The sequence below is a fragment of the Seriola aureovittata genome, chromosome 15 (genome assembly GCF_021018895.1).
Source record: "Seriola aureovittata isolate HTS-2021-v1 ecotype China chromosome 15, ASM2101889v1, whole genome shotgun sequence".
Classification (NCBI taxonomy): domain Eukaryota; kingdom Metazoa; phylum Chordata; class Actinopteri; order Carangiformes; family Carangidae; genus Seriola; species Seriola aureovittata.
In genome coordinates this window covers 16,774,156-16,790,995 of record NC_079378.1, presented here as the reverse complement: position 1 = coordinate 16,790,995, position 16,840 = coordinate 16,774,156, and the positions used below count along the sequence as shown (strand labels likewise).

Genomic DNA, 16,840 nt, shown 5'->3' with positions numbered 1-16,840 from the left:
AGGAAATCAATCTAAAAAATATCAAACTATTGTGGATATCTCACCTGTGGAAATTAACGGAGAAAATAAAAAATAAGTGTAAAAAGGCTGTAAAAACTTCTTTTGCCCTCCCATGCTTGCTCATGTCAAATATTTGTTGGTTTGCATAGACTCTATAGGTTGTCAATGTCAGTAATGTGGTGGAGTTAAAGAGCAGCAGAGGTGGTGGTAAGCACATGACTAGAAAGACTCATTGATCAGCTGTTTCGACCTTTGTCAACCACATCATTCACTTTACACAAGTTGAGCTGCTTTCGAAATTCTCCATTTCACAGTTAACTCTTAAATCTGCAGATTTTTTCAGGTAATCAACACACAATATTATCACCTGGCTAGGTTCAAATATCTTTATCAATAAAAAGAAAACAGACTCTGTCCATGGAAATCTACAGCCTATGTGTGATTGCAGCAGGTAAAATAACAGTGTTTTAGCATACAGGTACTTAATGCAAAAGACAAGAGCAAAGAGGATGTTAGCCATGACAGAACAAAACCACCACAGCAAACTTTAGCCACAAGGTTCACAGTGTGAGAGTGCAGTAAAAACTGAGCTGTTTTTTTATTCAACAGTATTTTGTTCAGGTATGTCAAAATATAAATATACAAAGGATTGGGGATCTTTCAAAGGATTATCTGTCCCATTTACCTGATGACTATTCTTTATTATTTGGCAGCTTGTGCAAAAACATACCACACTTTGTTACATTTCTTTGCTTAGTAAATCACAAAGTGGATATATATATATATATATCAAGACTCTTCTTGTGGCACACAACACTGTTGTTTTAAGAACTGGCCATTATGACTGACTGAGCACATGCAGGCATGGGTTTAATGGAGACTGTTTGCAGGGTGGAGGGAAGAGAAAGTACTTTCAGACACCCCTAATGATACATCAAGGTAATTATGCACAAAGCTGTTTATGAAGTTGAGAGCGCAGCACTCTGAGTGCAGCTCTGATCGCGAACAGCACATTCTGAGAAGTTCCTCGATTTATACACATTACATGTTTGGATTATATGTGATGTAGTTGTTGGCTAAATATTTCATAAGTGCCTCTGCTGGGTTTTTGTAAATATTAAACAGGGCTTGGTGTGATCTTTTAGCCTCACTGTAAAAGAAAAACTTCATCCCATATGTACAGTGGCCTTTAGTCAGTGTTTATGAGTTGGGTCAGACAGATATAAAAGAAGGTGAACAAAAGTGAAGTTATCCTCTGGGTTTAACCATGCATCATGGAGTAAATTAGCTAATGCTAACATTAATTATCTCTGCTGTTGTTTGCCCAGATCTATAAATATGTTAATTTGTTTCGTTAGTTTAAAACTGCAGGGATATTGTGTATATGTGGAATTAAGTCTGCACTGTTAGATGTTGCTGTAAAAAAGTAAACTCCCTCTTCTACAGTCTATTAAAAGTCTGGATTAACCAACATTAGGGTTTTGTTTTCCAATCTGATTGTTGCTAAACAAGGAATTACAGAGACACACAATACTCTAAAAGTGTTTTGAACTTTTTAATCTGCATGTGGGTTTGCAGCAAAATGCACATAATGAGTGGAAACATTTAAACCAACAAGCAAACCAACATAATGTCCTTGGTTGGGATGTAATAAAAGATGTAGAAGACATCCAGCAGGGTGTTGTATCCCTCCACTTTTTGATGAGTTATTTTGAATAACAGAAAAATGTTAACTGGGGGTGTTTGCGGCGGCACGTGGGAAAAGTTTGCCTTCAAGGCTTTCTGCTTGAAAGGCTTTCCACATGGTTAAAGTTGTGAAGAGGTCTATTTTAACCCAAACCATGATCTTTTGCTAAACCTAACCAAGTCGTTTTGCCTTAACTGAAATCAAACTGCGACTGAAAACTGAAGCCACAAAGCCTTTTTCTTTCTGCCACCAAGGCTTTCTGACAGAAAGCCCTGAAGGTGAACTTCTCCCAACAGCATTGCGGTGACAACTAGACTTTGAATGGACAGGAGATGGCCGAGGGAAGTGATGGATCATAAAGTGAGATTGAGGGAAATGAAGTAGGTGGTGGGAAAGATGGTGAATTTGACCATGACAATCTGTCAAGGTCAAATTCCATGAGCCTGGACAACAATGTGAAGTATGTGTAGCATTGGCGAGGTTTGACCACAGTGTCAAAAATATGGCCATGTAGCAGCAATCTGCAAAGGCAAGCAAAGATGTGGTAGGAAAACAATTAGATCAGCAAACATGCATACTGGAGACACACATCTGTCAGACATATTGGGAATGATTAGGGAAATGAATGGCATAATGAACAACTTTGAAATACCAGTGCTGCACAGTATAAATGCAGTTGGTAATGTAGGCTAGAAAACTTCTAGCAAAGACATCTATGAAGATCCAGAGATCAGAAAATATTTCTTTAAAAGCTAAGCAGTGCAGAGACAATACTCTTGTACAAAACCTAGGAGTTGCAGAAAGAAGGGCTACATCAGGGGAAAACCGAGATTTACCATTCGATTTGAATTATGGAGACGGCTAACCACACCAGGGAAAGATGGTATCTCTTACAGCATGTTAGCTCATATGAAAGACAGCGCACCTGAAGCGGAATTAAGGTTGTTTAACATGAAATGGGATACAAGCATAATCCCATAGATATGGAAGCAGTCAGTTATGGCTCCAATACAAAAACCAGGTAAAGATTCATCTAATCCAACAAACTATAGATCCGTCACAGTTAGGGAAGACCATAGCGAGGAAAGCTCAAACTAATAATGAAAAGATGATTGCTGTTTTGTTTTTATGTTGGAAAAGTATATCACATGCTATGGAAAGAGGGACTCCTTATCAAACTTTATAAATTAGGTGTAAATGGGAAGCTGTACAGCTCCCAAATATAAAAACACCTAGTTTTTATATTTGGGAGGACAAAGGAAGTAAAAGTGGAATATTTCAGTGTGTATTCGTAAGATAATGGAACCCTGTGTGCAGTCCACTGTTATCTGACATAATGACTAATGACATCTTTGAACAGGTTGAGCAGAATATAGGAAAATCACTTAATGCTGATGACAGGGTTCAATGGATCAGGGGGCGAAACCTAGAGTATTTAAAAACAAAATGCAAGCTGCAATAGATAAAGTGGAAGAATGGACAAACAAATGGGGATTCAAACTGTCAATTGCAAAATCACAAGGCATATGCCTCACTGAAGGCCATAAATCAGCATGTGTGAAACTTTATGGACAAGTATGCAAACAGGTTAAGTTGGTTAAATTTCTTGGAGTTCTGCTGGATGCCAAACTTACATGGTATCGAGATATTGACAAAGGGGAAAACAAAAGCAAAAAGATCAACAATATACTACAATGTCTATCAGGGCGAGATTGGGGAACAAACAGGACATCTTTATTAAATATTTATTGGGCCCCTGTGAGAGCAGTCATAGATTATGGATGTACATCTACAGCATAAACCAACCTTAAAAACTTTAATGTTGAACACACTCAAGCTCTTCAAATTTGCAGTGGAGTATTTAAAACATATCTGCAATGTAAATTGAAATGATGGAAATTGGGTTAATCTGCAAAGACATAGTAGATCCAACCCCACTAACGTCATTTTACAGGATTGGTGGGAGCAAAATAAATCCAGTTCTTGCAGTTTTGGGTGGATAGGGATGCTAAAAGGAAATGACATGATGTAATCTAAAACTAAGACCCACTGTTCCATCATCGGGGGTAACTCTTAGGAGATTCATTATACATCCATAGATACTAGTCTGTAGCAAAGAGAGAGAACCTAAACTGGTACCAAACACCAAGATATTCAGATTTACAGGTGGTTAAAAAAGAGTCTGGGTGCACAGGTGCTGCATTCTTCATCCCTCATTGTGAGGTAGCCATGATAAAGAAAGTATCAGACCATCTTTCAGTACACAGTTGAATTACACAGAATATTATTAGCATTACAATGGATGGAAGAAAATAACCAACCCAGTGTCATAATCGCTTCTGATAGCTTGTCAGCGTTTTCAAGCAGTAAGTCTGGAAAGTCGTCACACAGGCAGGATATTATGTATCAGACCTTTCATGTGCTACTTGGGCTACATTATAGGGGACTGGATATCTCCCTTCTTTGGGTTCCTGTTCATATAGGGCTGGAAGGAAATGAGAAGCTAGACATTGACATTGGCTAAACACTTATTAAAACTAATGTTAACTGACATACTGTTAAGTAAAGCAGAGGTTATAAATATCGTAAAAGATTATATGCAAAAAAAAAAACTTGCAGGAATAATGGGAATTAATTGACACAGGAAGACATCTTTACAGTATCCAAAAACATTGATGGAATATGGGGCTGGACTCAAAAGGAAGAGATGTCTGGCTGTCTGAGAAAAGGACAAACAGGTTTAAATCAAATGCTCCACAGAATAGGCAAACACCCAAATGGACTATATACACACTGTAATTAAGTATAAACTTTCAAACATGTAAATTACTGATTGATTGCAACAGGTATGATGAAGAAAGAAGGAAATTAGTATCACTAAATGATTGAAAACACAATATTACATGTGAGATTCTGCTAGGAAATACCTTATGGAAAATACCCATCTACTGATTAATTACTTAAGTTTAACAGGAATAATAGACAGAATTTAATTGGGTTTTTTCCTGCTAAACTGCTCCATACTCCATTTCAGTAGGTGGCAGTAAGGTCCCTATACGCTGTTTTTATAGCCACCATTAAAACTCACAGAAGGCGACTTAGGCTGAGTAGAAGAAGAAGAATGTAAAACCGGAAGCTCATGCCGCTGTATAGCATAGATCTTATATGGAGAAGATGACTCACTGCTTACACCTGAATATCATTCTATTTGAACATTTATTTGTATATTTTGACAACAGGCGATAAAGCCCAAAGAAAAATAATTATCTGTTGGTTACACTTTATATAACAGGTACTACAATGTTATCTAATCGAGGCAAATTGAGGGGAAAAGGACAGCAATGGTTTCTTAATTCTTCCCAACAGCCTGCAAATGTTAGTAAATTAAAGATTTTTAATTGTATTCGATAAGGGTAGATTATTAATGATATTAAGTACACAATGTCCAGTTTACAGTTCTACGATATGTAAACGTACATCAAGAGCAAAATCATAATTTTTTCATCAGTTTTTTTTAATAGCCAGACTATGCTAGCAACGCGAATTTCGAGCAGAGTGAGAGCTCTCCTTTATCCTTCTCTCATGCAACAACCTCCAGATTCCCCTCCTCCATATCATTATCACTGATGGCCGATCCATTCATTGACCACAGTGTGTGGACACAAGGGTAGATGCTGCAAATGAGATAACATTAAACATTGGATGTTTGGCCTGGTGGTGTCAGTTAGCATGCAGTCACCCATTAGCTTCGGTCGGCAGCTCACTGGGTTCATCGGCGGCGACACTTTGATGCCACTGGCTGAACACGTCGCACTCCTGTAAGGTTTGTATGCTGGAATGATTACTATAGGTTTATCTCTTTAGCTTTTTGACTAGTAAAGTTAACATTGGCTAAAAAGAAACCCGCAACTTTCGACCGGTTTACCTCCACCATTAATTCACTTAATGAATATTGTTAGGATATTGTTGCTACATTCAACCACGTAAGTTACCTCTCACAGGGAAACGTTGTTTGACATTTTACTCTCATTTTAAGTCCACAAGCGACGGTATAAGCTCACATGTCCTTCAGTTGATTTGATAACTAAAAGATGGTTCATTTGTGCACAAAGAATAGCATTTTGTCACCCTCTGGTGGTAAGTAGTACGCTTTAAACGTAGAAATACCAACGTTACATCAGAATTGGCAGAGCACAAGTGAACATACTGCTACTGATGATTGAGTTAAGTGGAAGTCAAAACACCAAAATTGACATAACCACAAACACACTGCCAGCTTGAAATTAAAAAGAGCAGCCTTGTAGTTAGTTATGGTGTTACCATACAAACCAATGTTTAACCTTCCTGTAAATAATCACTGATGCCACAGATGAGATCAAGTTTTATTGTGGTGAACTTTATGACCTAGCTGCTGCTGCCTGTCCTGTGCTGATCCTGCTGCTGAGATATACACATATTAACTGTCTCTGAGGAGTATTTGGAGAAGCAAATGATTGCTTTTATTTTGTGTTTGTTTATAGTGATTAAAGTGCACTAATAAGATGTAGCAATGTGTGTTGTGAGTAGAATTAGGAGGTGAAGTGTCATCATGTGTATTTTTTTCACCAGGTAGTTGAAAGAAAGAGTAACCTCTTCTGACAACTTTTTGGACACCATGGCGCCACACCCGGTGGTCCAGGCCGTCATTGACCTCTCTGCAGGAGCCATAGGTAATTCAGTGCTTAAACAAACGGTGTACACCGGGCACCGGTCTTTATTGTTCTTTAATTCATTATTGCTATCTCCTGAACTGGGACCTGAAACTTAATTTCATTCCGTTTCATGTACAACATGTTCTGTAATGACAATAAAAACATCCTTCTCCTTAATCTTTATGAGGTAATCACGCTGCTTTTCTACTTCTTTACTAAACAACTCAGTAGCCATGTCTGACGTAGCAGGACATTTTGATGACTCCTGTCTTTTTCCGGCTTGTTTCTCTCTGCGTTTCTATTGACTGCTCAGTGGAGCGCAACCCTCTGTAAAGCCTTCTATTATTCTTATCTCTGTCCACAGCACATTTATTGAGCACAAACTTTGATTTTCCTATAGAATGTGTAACAGCCAGTCTTTTTAACATTTGTTCACTGTGTCTGTTTATGGATCACATATGTTTGACAATTTCCTCACTGTCATCCAGGGGGAGCTGCATGTGTCTTCAGCGGGCAGCCTCTGGACACAGCAAAGGTCAAGATGCAGACTTTCCCTACGCTGTACCGTGGTTTCATCCACTGCATTGTGTCCACCTACAAACAAGTGGGTCTTCGTGGTCTCTACCAGGGCACCACGCCGGCGCTGATGGCCAACATCGCAGAGAACTCTGTGCTCTTCATGAGCTACGGCTTCTGCCAGCAGGTCATCCGCTTCACAGCTGGGCTGCACAACGAAGCTGTGCTGAGGTGTGATGATGTTAACCATGCTGCTGTTCTTGTTAGCACTTGTTAATACATGTCAGATCTCTAACTGTTCTTCTGTTTATGCTTCCCTTTCTGTTAGTGACATGCAGAAAGCCTGTGCTGGCTCAGTAGCATCCATCTTCTCCTCGCTAGTACTCTGCCCCACCGAGCTTGTCAAGTGTCGGCTGCAAGCCATGTATGAAATGGAGGCATCAGGCAAGATCGCTAAGAGCCAGAAGTAAGTGGTTTTTAGATAGTCACACATTTCTGGGTAAGGCTGTATAGGTTATTTACTCTTACGTTACTCAAATGTTATACATTACATATATGACCACTTATGACTCTGGCCAACAACAATCGGCTCAGTAGCTTTATCAAAGTGGCTTGTATTAGATCTCAGGGAGGAGTCAAGAAACACTGCTTCCCTTGTGGTTTAGGGTGTCCGTTATGAGGATGGTAATATTTTTCTGTTGTCTGCAGATCGTGTATTTCCACAGACTGCTTACTTGACTACTGCACTTTCACCTTGATGCCAAATTAACTCTTTTATTTTACTCTAGCCATCATGTCAGGTTGTTTGTTGATCTATGTGAGTGTTTTGGTGTAATGTATCCTGGCTGCAAACCAGTTTCCCTTTAAGGGATATTAAAGATACTTTGAATTTAATATCTAGGAGCTTAAATTTTGCTGAAAAGATGACTTGGTTTATATAACAGTTTATTGGTACAGCTAATTTACCATTATGCAAATTTAAAGAGTTTAAATAAAATGTATACACACTGTAACTTAATATTTAAGAACATAAACTCAAAAGACGGACATTCAATAGCTATAATTTTTTGTTACATACTGTAGATTACTTATTTGGTATTGTCATTTTTGTGTTTTTTTACATTGCACTTTTAAACAACAGATTCAGAGACATGAATCTTAAGAAATCTCGATATTTTACCTACCTGAAAACGAATCCAAAATGGTTAAATTTATTTGATCTAGTGTTTCATTAATGAAATCAAAGAATATTCTTTTTTTTTTCTTTTATGGAAACATTAATCTGTAAATATTTTTTGTTTTGTGTGCATTGACTGAGCCATACGTCTTTCTGCTCTGTCTGAAGCACAGTGTGGTCCGTGGTGAAATCCATTATGAGGAACGAGGGACCAGTGGGGTTTTTCCAGGGCCTGACCACCACCATAGCCAGAGAGGTCCCTGGGTACTTCTGCTTCTTCGGCGCCTATGAGCTCTGCCGCACCACCTTTGCAGACTACATGAAATGTGACAAGGATGACATAGGTACTGGAAAAAAATGTTCTGCCTGCATTACCACGGGGCAGAAAACATTTGCCTTTTGCTGAAAACGTCAGAATCAATTTGCTTTCACCTCCCACACGTTTCATGTCCAGTATCACCGAGTTGTCGTCTAACGGGTGTTCCTGTATATGTTGAAGGTGTGGCTCCGATTGTGTTCAGCGGTGGTTTCGGAGGGGCGTGTCTGTGGCTGGTGGTGTATCCTATGGACTGTGTCAAGTCTCGGATCCAGGTCATGTCAATGATGGGCAAACAGGCAGGATTTTTCAAAACCTTCATGACCATTGCTCGTAGTGAAGGTAGGTAAAGTGATGCATTTTTGTGTAAAACAATCAAGATTCCTGCTGTTTCCATTATGTAATGTTTGCTATTTTTTGTGTTTAGGCGTGAGGGCACTCTACTCTGGTCTTACCCCCACCATGGTCCGTACCTTCCCTGCTAACGGCGCACTGTTTCTGGGTTATGAGGCCAGCCGGAAGCTTATGATGAAGCAGTTTGACAACTGAAAGGAACCATATGCACAAAAACAAATGAGGGAGCGGTATTATTATAGCCATATAACCTCATCAGAACTCCAGTTGAAGCTTTGAAGCTTATGTGTAGGATCTGGTTTTTGCCATTTCCTGCTTTTGTTAAACTTTGTTAAACTGACACACTCCATCTCTTTTTAACATAAAAAAAAACAAGTTGGACATAGTGTTTACATCTTTTAACACCTAACATAAATGTATTTTTAGATCTGAGTATTCTTTGTTTTTAACACTCCAAAAATGCTGTCGCCATCATTCAGTATATGAGAAAAATATTTGTAGTACAGTACTGAGCAACCAGCCTCTTTATGAGGGAATGTCAACACTCCAGTTTATTATTTTATGTCTACCTCAACAAGGTCGTATCCGAACAGAAACGTTTGTCTGCCAGTCATTTCAAATCATTCTCTGCTTGCTCTGTACGCAGATACATGAAAAATAGAAGTTCTCCGTTAGGCTGTGAGGTTATCTTAATGCACAAAATCTTAAAACCTTACTTAATCTCACTACATGAAGAGTTTATGTGAAAATGTGAAGTGACATATACAAATGAATTTCAACTTTCCTAAAATATGTTGTGAATTATTTAAAGTTTCAGAGCAAAGTATTCACCTCAGTTTTGGATCACATGCTGCTTTGTTTAGGAATGATCACAATAAAATCCAAATCTGCTCATGAATATCCTAAAATATTTGCTTACTTTTCACATTGAGTGGCTTTATTTTTTAAAAAGCATTGAGCAAAAGTGTCAGGTTTGATCTGCCTTGAAAGGCAAGTGTTTTAAAGTTGAGCCTGAAAATGTTCATGTCATTGGCCAAATGATGAGCAGTGGCTTATGAGAAGTCACCCTGGACTTGTATAGATCTTAAACTGAGGGTGTCATACTGACTGTTTTTGTTTCACCATGTTTTATTCCCCTCTTCTTGCAGTTATTATAATGAAGTCTACACTGTTTTGGGACCCATTGTTTGCCTTTTTAAATCACTAGATTTTGCCTTTTCTGTTGTATAACCTTTATTGTCATGTACAATTCAGTCAGAAAGTATCAGCTGCCTCGTCTTATGTGCCATTTTCACTCGGTTTAGTAGTTCATAGTTCATAATTCTCAGTCATATTCCTGCAATTCCTGTAATTTCATTTGAGAAATGTAGATATTTTAATCAGATGGGACTCAAATATTTGTATTGATGTCGATCCTGATATTCATTTTAATAATACAAACTGTATTAAAGGTCTCAATGAACCTTGTCCTGGATTTTATTTTAAGTATAATAAAAGTAGCAGTTTATTTTCTGTGTTGGTTAATTTAACAGAGCATGAAGCATCATGACATACCCACAAAAATATAAAAATCTTGTCAAACAGAGATGGCTACAATTTCTAACCTAATGTTTTATGCAGACAGGAAGACTACCCTCAGTCTTCCAGCAGGGGGGCGCCAGTCAACTGTCAGGAACTCACAGTGGCTGTAAGTAAAAACAACACCACAACAACATATTTGAGAAATCGTAAATAAGACAGATTAACATTAACAATGAAAACTGACAGTGTTCTCATTTCTACTTATTCCTGTTGAGATATCAGCTCAGCTTCATCTTACCCCTTTGGTGCTGCAGGTTCCACACAGGCAGCCGAAGAGCCCGTTGATCATCTGAATGGCACAGAGAATCACCTGCAGACAGCTTGTGGCCAGCAGAGTACCGAACAATCCAATGTTGAACTGGACAATGTTCTTGGGCTCTGTGCAGATTCCCCACCATGTATCATCAGTCAGGTAATTTCTGTCACTATGAGAAAGTAAAGGTTGATGAATGATCAGGTCTTGAGGAGCCTTTCACACTGTCATCAGAAAGTTACTTCTTTGTGTCACCTGTTTTTAAAAGGCATTTTCCAAACCAGAAGGACTTTGCAGAGCGGCCCGTTCTGCAAACCGAGCACTGCCACAGTGAAACTATACAGGGCACCGGCCACACCCACTGCAGCGAATGCAATTGATAAGAACATCTGCAGAGGCCAAAAGATAAAGGGATAAAAGATAAACAGTTGTCAGATGTATTTATGCTCTTGATAAATGAGGTATTTATGAGTTGAGGGAGGAACAGGCTCTCATCATCCACTTTTACCTCTTACACTTGACATGTTTACTTTTCCAATCTGTGTTTTGGTTTTCCTAGTGCTAAAGCTAAATCACACAGGCATAAACATTTTTCACATGTACTAATGGTTTCATGATTTCTTTAAGTCTGTGATATCTCTCAATATTGTGTAATTGTCTAGTGATGTAACACCATGCAGAATATTTATATTTTTTTATTTCGTAAGTCGTAAACTCAGTGTGACTTTTCTTTAGATGTAACTTTGCAGAGGAAGCTTGAACAATACAATTACAAAAGACATTTTCTTACATTTTATTTTAATGTGTTAACACATTCCCATCACATAGTTCACATTCAAATTTACTTTTCGTTCTTACTTCTATATACAACACGGTGTGTAGGTTATATAGTTGAGCACTTCAATTCACTACAATTACTGAGCACCTGAAATGTCTCATTTGTAGTTCTGACCGACTCACCCCACAGCGATTCCCACAGCACCCCTTTTGTCCAGTCAAGTGGATATAAAGTGCCGGGATCAACACCTGTAGCAGGACAGATGGGTTGACAGTAGTTAATAGTCAATACAGTTTACAGAAGCTGAGCATTTTCACCAAATCTTGGTAACTCAAAGCTTGTAGAATATGATAAGAGACATTGTGAAGTCAGTTTCCAGGCAGATTTTGAAGAGCTCTTCAAACGGCTTTGATTCTGTGAGATTTAGATGTGTTTCATGAGATTATAATGCAGCACAAAATAGATCTTGAAGCACAAAAAACAAGCGAGATGACCACTACACACCAGTTAAAACCCAGTATATCATGTAAAGCCAGTATTTTTGAGTTTTAAATTTGCATATAAAAATAAATTTTTTATGAGGCCTATAGTCCAGAGTCATGCACTCGAGTAACAGGCAGGAAATATGACAACTCACCATTATGCCCCCTCCAACGACACCCCCCATGTATTTCACCTCCTCAGTAATATGTCCATCTTTCGCATACTTGATGTCTCCACCAGGAAAGAACAACACAATGTTACAGATGATGGATATGACCGCTAATGGGTACAGAGTAACGGCAATGCAACGGGAGCATTTTCCAGTGCACATGTTGTCAGAGAGGATCCACCTAACTGGTACTGTAAAACCACTTGTTCATGAAATCCTGAAAGTTAATCTAAGAAGGAAATGTACTCTGACCCAGCAGAAAACCAAATGCTGTGAGTGATGTTAGGGTGTGGGAGGTGTAATAACTCGCAGATAACATGGGCAAACAGAGCCTGGGATAGGCTGCATGAGTAAATGTGACTCATTCCATGGTATTTCCAAGAGAAATTGAGCTTCCTTTGTTTCAGTTATGAAAGATAATGTGAAGATGCACATTTTTTTGGTTACAGATGTGAATGCATTTAGGTCATCTGTGGCAGAAATGTTGACAGCTATACCACTCATGTATTCTAATGTTTAGTTTAGTAAACAGATCTCCAAAATGCTTATTGTAGTTAAATCTCACTTTCTTTTATGTTGCTATAAAATATTAAGTGTTACTAAATTGTCATTAAGAAAGCAAAGATTCAGTGTGTGAGACATGTTTTATCTCCACCTACTGCATAAAGTATACTGGTGATGTATTTACATTGCGACTCCAGGATCACAGCACGGTTGGACTTTAAACCTGTGGCAGCTTGCTAAGTGGAGCAAGAACAATGTGTCATTGACATCTACACATTGTTTGTTGTTAAACACTAACCAGACACTGGGCTACATTTTTTAGTTTCTAGTGAGCAGTTGACTGCAGTTGTTTCCTCACTGTATCAGTAAATTGAAGACAATTTGAAATTTAAAAAAAAAAAGAGGAAGAATAAGACGCCATGCAATCCAAAACATTTGATGTTTCCTAGCAACACCTGGGCGAGGCAGTGTGCACTTGAGTAATGATATACTGTAGATAGAACGCATACCAGCGACTTGGAGTTTCCTTCCTCCCACAAGGGGAGGGGAAATAGTATTGTTTTAAAGTTAGTTATTCCAATACACACTCACTAAGATTATGACCTTTTTTGATTACAGGTTTGTATTCTGTTCTCATTTATTGAAAACATGCTGTGATAAGGATAACACAAGATATTTAGAAGAACAGATCTAAAGCAAATTCTTCATTCTTGATGGGTTTAGGACTATTGCTTTTATTCTCTCTCATCACCTGAATTATATCTGATTTTACTTTGATTCTGGACCAATCTAAGCCGAGCAGCCTTTTCTTAATCAGTCTGATGTTTCCTTTTACTCTTGAAAAACAAACACATGAATAAATAAATAAATAAATAAGAAATAGAGAATTAATTCTCCATTGACCTGTGTGGAAATGAAATAAAGACATAAATAATAATTATTAGGTTTCAGTTATGATTTCCGTGGCAGATGCCTATGGGGACTCTGAGGGACCGCCTACTTGTTTCATTTGAAGCCATGTGAGGAAAAAGGATTATATAATATATACGGTAACCTTCTCATACATTAGAAGCTACTTTTGATGTCTAACTTACTGACATCCCTACCAGTGGACCAAGAGTCAGATATGCATCAGTAAGTTTATACGACACTGAAACATTTACATCAGTATCAGTGGTGAGTAAAATGAAAAGAAGAACTTTGTCCTGTATTTAGCAATTGCTTGTGGTAATCCAGGTATATATTGTTTTGACTATAAGGCACAATAAGGCAGATATTTATATGAATGATAAAACAAAACATAGTAATGTAGCGGTGGATCAGCACCTTATATTTTAAAGCAGTTTATTTCAAATTGACCATACAATTAGCATGAATTGTTTTTAATTCTTCTCACAACATACCATATTACACTGCAGTGTAAAGCATCACTACAATAAAAAATGCAAAATCTCTTATCAGAGACAACAACAACAACTTCAAATAGTATAATTTTATACAGATGCAGCCAGGAGCACTGCTCTTAGCCTCCAGCTGGTAGCACCAGTCAGCTTTACAGATGTGGTATGACTAATGCAAATGATCAGAGGCCTCCTGAGCAGGAAGTTACGGTCTCTGTAAGTTAAAAAGCAAACAAAAAATAAAAACAATAAAATAGTATAAGATAAAAGAGAGTTGAACTTAAGTTAAGGGCAAGAAATGTCTGGATTCAGACATCCCGACAACATGGAAAAGTGACGTTTGACCTCTTAGACCTCTAAGTCTTTACCTCTTTGTTGTTGCCTGTTCCACACAGGCAGCCGAAGAGGCCGCTGATCATCTGAATGGCACAGAGTAACCCCTGCAGAGAGCTGGCTGCTATCAGAGTAATGAACAGTCCCATGTTGAACTGCACCACGTTCTTGGGCTCTGTGCATTCTTGCCAGTACGTATCACCAGACAGGTGGGTGAAGTTACTATGTAAAAGAAGAGGCTTGTAAAGGACCAGAACTTCATGATGTGAAAAAATGAGAAATCAGGAAAATGATTGTACAAAATGATGATCTGTCACCTGTTTTTGAAAGGTGTTGTCCATGTCATATTGACTTTGCAGAGGGGCCCGTTAAGCAGACCAGCCGCTGCCACACTGAAACTGTACAGGGCACCAGACACACCCACTGAAGCGAATACAATCGATAAGAACATCTGCAGAAGTCAAAAGAGAACGGAAGGTCAGAAACATTTTAATGCTCTGTTAGACATAGTGTATTAACACTGGATTCTTAGCCATGCTCAATATTTGACCCTTTTAGTCCTAACATATTTTTAAAGTTATTGATGAGTTAATTATTTATGAGTTTAAGGAAGTATGTATCTCTTATCACCTTCCTCATTCTTCTGTTGTACTGTAGTGTATTTTATTTTCCCAACACCAACAAGACAGACTAAAGGCTGGTCTCAATTCATTTTACATAAATTAAAAAGTACAGATATTTTCTACTGAGGACTTTCTATTATTGTAGGTTCTCGCCTGCATATTATGGAAGTTTTACAATGACTAAATGAATTGAAATCAAAGAAAGTAATTAAGTGAAAAACAATAAACATTACTATATGTATTTAATTTTATGTATAATTCACTGTTTCATAATTAAATGAAAATCATGTTCTAAGAATTATTAATGACAAAAAATTAAATAATTGTCTTATAATACAGTGTAATATAAGTTACGTATAAATACGTAATATAAGTTTTTCATTTAGTTTAACACAGTAAGTGTACGTGTAAAAAGGAACTATTGTATTTCACTTTCTTTCTTTGATTTGTTTTAATTTAGGCACTGTAAATTAATACTGTTTAAACTAGTGGTGTATTGCATGCGACATCCGACAGTGTTATTATGACTAATAACCTTTAAAAAGAAAAATTAAAATTAATGAAAAAACTTTTCTAAAACTTTTTCTAAATTTTATGTCATTCAAAATATTTTAAGATGATAATCAGTATGTTTCAAGTTTAAAATGCATTTCAGTAAGCCTCTTGCATGGGTATTGATTCTATAAATAAATGGTCTCTTTGAAAAGAAAAAGGGGAAATGCACTGTGCTTTGGTTGTCCATTATCTATCTATCTCTATCTAAATGTTGTGAAGTGATGCAGCACTACTCATCATGTTTCTTTTTTTATGAGAGTATTTCTCAGCTTGACTGGTGTCCATTACAGTGTGTCCTTAAAAATAATAGTTTGATAAAATAATTTGCTCAAGGTGCTCTTACTAGCTTGCCGACCTTTTCCTTTATCTTTTGCTGAGCAACTGAAATGGCTACTTGTGAATGACTCACCCCGAAGCGATTCCCACAGCGCCCCTGCTGTCCAGTCTGGTGGATGTAAAGTGCTGGGAACAATATCTGTAATAACAGGAAATGATCAATATCAGTGTAAAATATGTTCAAAATAGTTCATAAGTTTAGATGAGACAATTCTGTGCTTGGGAAACTTTCCAGGAGTCAGTCTTCAGGTTTTGTGGACCTTTTCAAACTGCACCAGTCGTGTCATTTAAAATTAGAGATGTTGCTTCAGTTGTGATGAAATGTGCCTCATAATAGTGTCAAAGTTCAGTATCAAGTTTTTGTGAGATCAAGAGAATCACAGATCTTTCACACTGAAGCACAAAATTAGAGCAGGAAAGATGACCACACAGTTTTACCTGAGGCTGCACTTTACATTTCAGAGACAAATTTTATAGTGGCTTTTACTCCAGAGTCATGTTCGTCAGTAACAGGCAGGAGAAAAAACAACTCACCAGTAACCCCCCCCCCCCCCCCCCCCTTCCGATGATTCCTCCCATATATTTCACCTCCTCAGTAATATGTCCATCTTTGACATACTTGATGTCTCCACCAGGAAAGAACAACACAATGTTTCAGATGATGGACAGGACTATTAATGGGTACAGAGTACCAGCAATGCAACGGGAGCATTTTCCAGTGCACATATTGTCAGAGACAAAATGAACAAACTGCTGTAAAAACCTCTTGTTCAAGATTATATTCATTCACATCCTTCCTGTTTTCAGAGAAGAGGAGTCCCGCCAGCCCAAAAAAGAGAAATGTATTTGCAGTGGCAGCTGAATACCGTTAATTATGGTGAACTGATGTGGGAGATGTAACTAAGTGATTAGGGGACTTTCATGCACTTGTTGTTGTTGTGAATTGTACTTGCCTGAGTAATTTTAATCCAGCAGGCTTCTTACCCATAAAAAACAATACTTTTAATTTGGTAAACTTTAGACTTATTTAAATGTTCAGTTTTTAAATGCATGTTTTGAATTTTGCATTACACTAGAAGATAAT

At 37.8% G+C, this 16,840-nt stretch overlaps 2 protein-coding genes and 1 pseudogene across 3 annotated transcripts; 1 reads left to right on the top strand and 2 right to left on the bottom strand.

Annotated features, from left to right (window-relative positions):
- The first annotated feature begins 2,896 nt into the window (after nucleotides 1-2,896).
- slc25a15b (solute carrier family 25 member 15b) lies at nucleotides 2,897-10,248 on the top strand. 2 transcript variants are annotated; one of them, XM_056398183.1, is made up of 7 exons: nucleotides 2,897-5,505; nucleotides 6,296-6,396; nucleotides 6,867-7,125; nucleotides 7,223-7,360; nucleotides 8,240-8,415; nucleotides 8,571-8,729; nucleotides 8,815-10,248. In XM_056398183.1, exons 2-7 carry the CDS (start codon nucleotides 6,342-6,344, stop codon nucleotides 8,934-8,936), a joined length of 909 nt encoding a protein of 302 aa, XP_056254158.1. In that variant the 5' UTR covers nucleotides 2,897-5,505; nucleotides 6,296-6,341; the 3' UTR covers nucleotides 8,937-10,248. The 2 variants fall into 2 exon arrangements, with proteins under 2 accessions (XP_056254158.1, XP_056254156.1); XM_056398181.1 differs by having other exon boundaries at nucleotides 2,898-5,510.
- Nucleotides 10,187-12,278, bottom strand: tm4sf21a (transmembrane 4 L six family member 21a). The gene is made up of 5 exons (XM_056398184.1): nucleotides 11,991-12,278; nucleotides 11,536-11,601; nucleotides 10,831-10,964; nucleotides 10,561-10,747; nucleotides 10,187-10,426 (listed from the first exon to the last, which is right to left on the bottom strand). Exons 1-5 carry the CDS (start codon nucleotides 12,165-12,167, stop codon nucleotides 10,418-10,420), a joined length of 573 nt encoding a protein of 190 aa, XP_056254159.1. The 5' UTR covers nucleotides 12,168-12,278; the 3' UTR covers nucleotides 10,187-10,417.
- A 1,558-nt stretch (nucleotides 12,279-13,836) lies between these two features.
- On the bottom strand, nucleotides 13,837-16,482 carry LOC130182730 (transmembrane 4 L6 family member 4-like; annotated as a pseudogene).
- Nucleotides 16,483-16,840: the final 358 nt, after the last annotated feature.

Excerpts from the sequence above, each read along its gene's own strand:
- slc25a15b (XM_056398183.1), top strand. The coding sequence starts at position 6,342 with ATGGCGCCACACCCGGTGGTCCAGGCCGTCATTGACCTCTCTGCAGGA. Across the intron at positions 7,126-7,222 it reads CACAACGAAGCTGTGCTGAG|TGACATGCAGAAAGCCTGTG; the intron begins GTGTGATGATGT and ends CCTTTCTGTTAG. Across the intron at positions 8,416-8,570 it reads ATGTGACAAGGATGACATAG|GTGTGGCTCCGATTGTGTTC; the intron begins GTACTGGAAAAA and ends TATATGTTGAAG.
- tm4sf21a (XM_056398184.1), bottom strand. The coding sequence starts at position 12,167 with ATGTGCACTGGAAAATGCTCCCGTTGCATTGCCGTTACTCTGTACCCA. Across the intron at positions 10,965-11,535 it reads GCTGTGGGAATCGCTGTGGG|ATGTTCTTATCAATTGCATT; the intron begins GTGAGTCGGTCA and ends TGGCCTCTGCAG. Across the intron at positions 10,748-10,830 it reads AAAATGCCTTTTAAAAACAG|TGACAGAAATTACCTGACTG; the intron begins GTGACACAAAGA and ends ACTTTCTCATAG.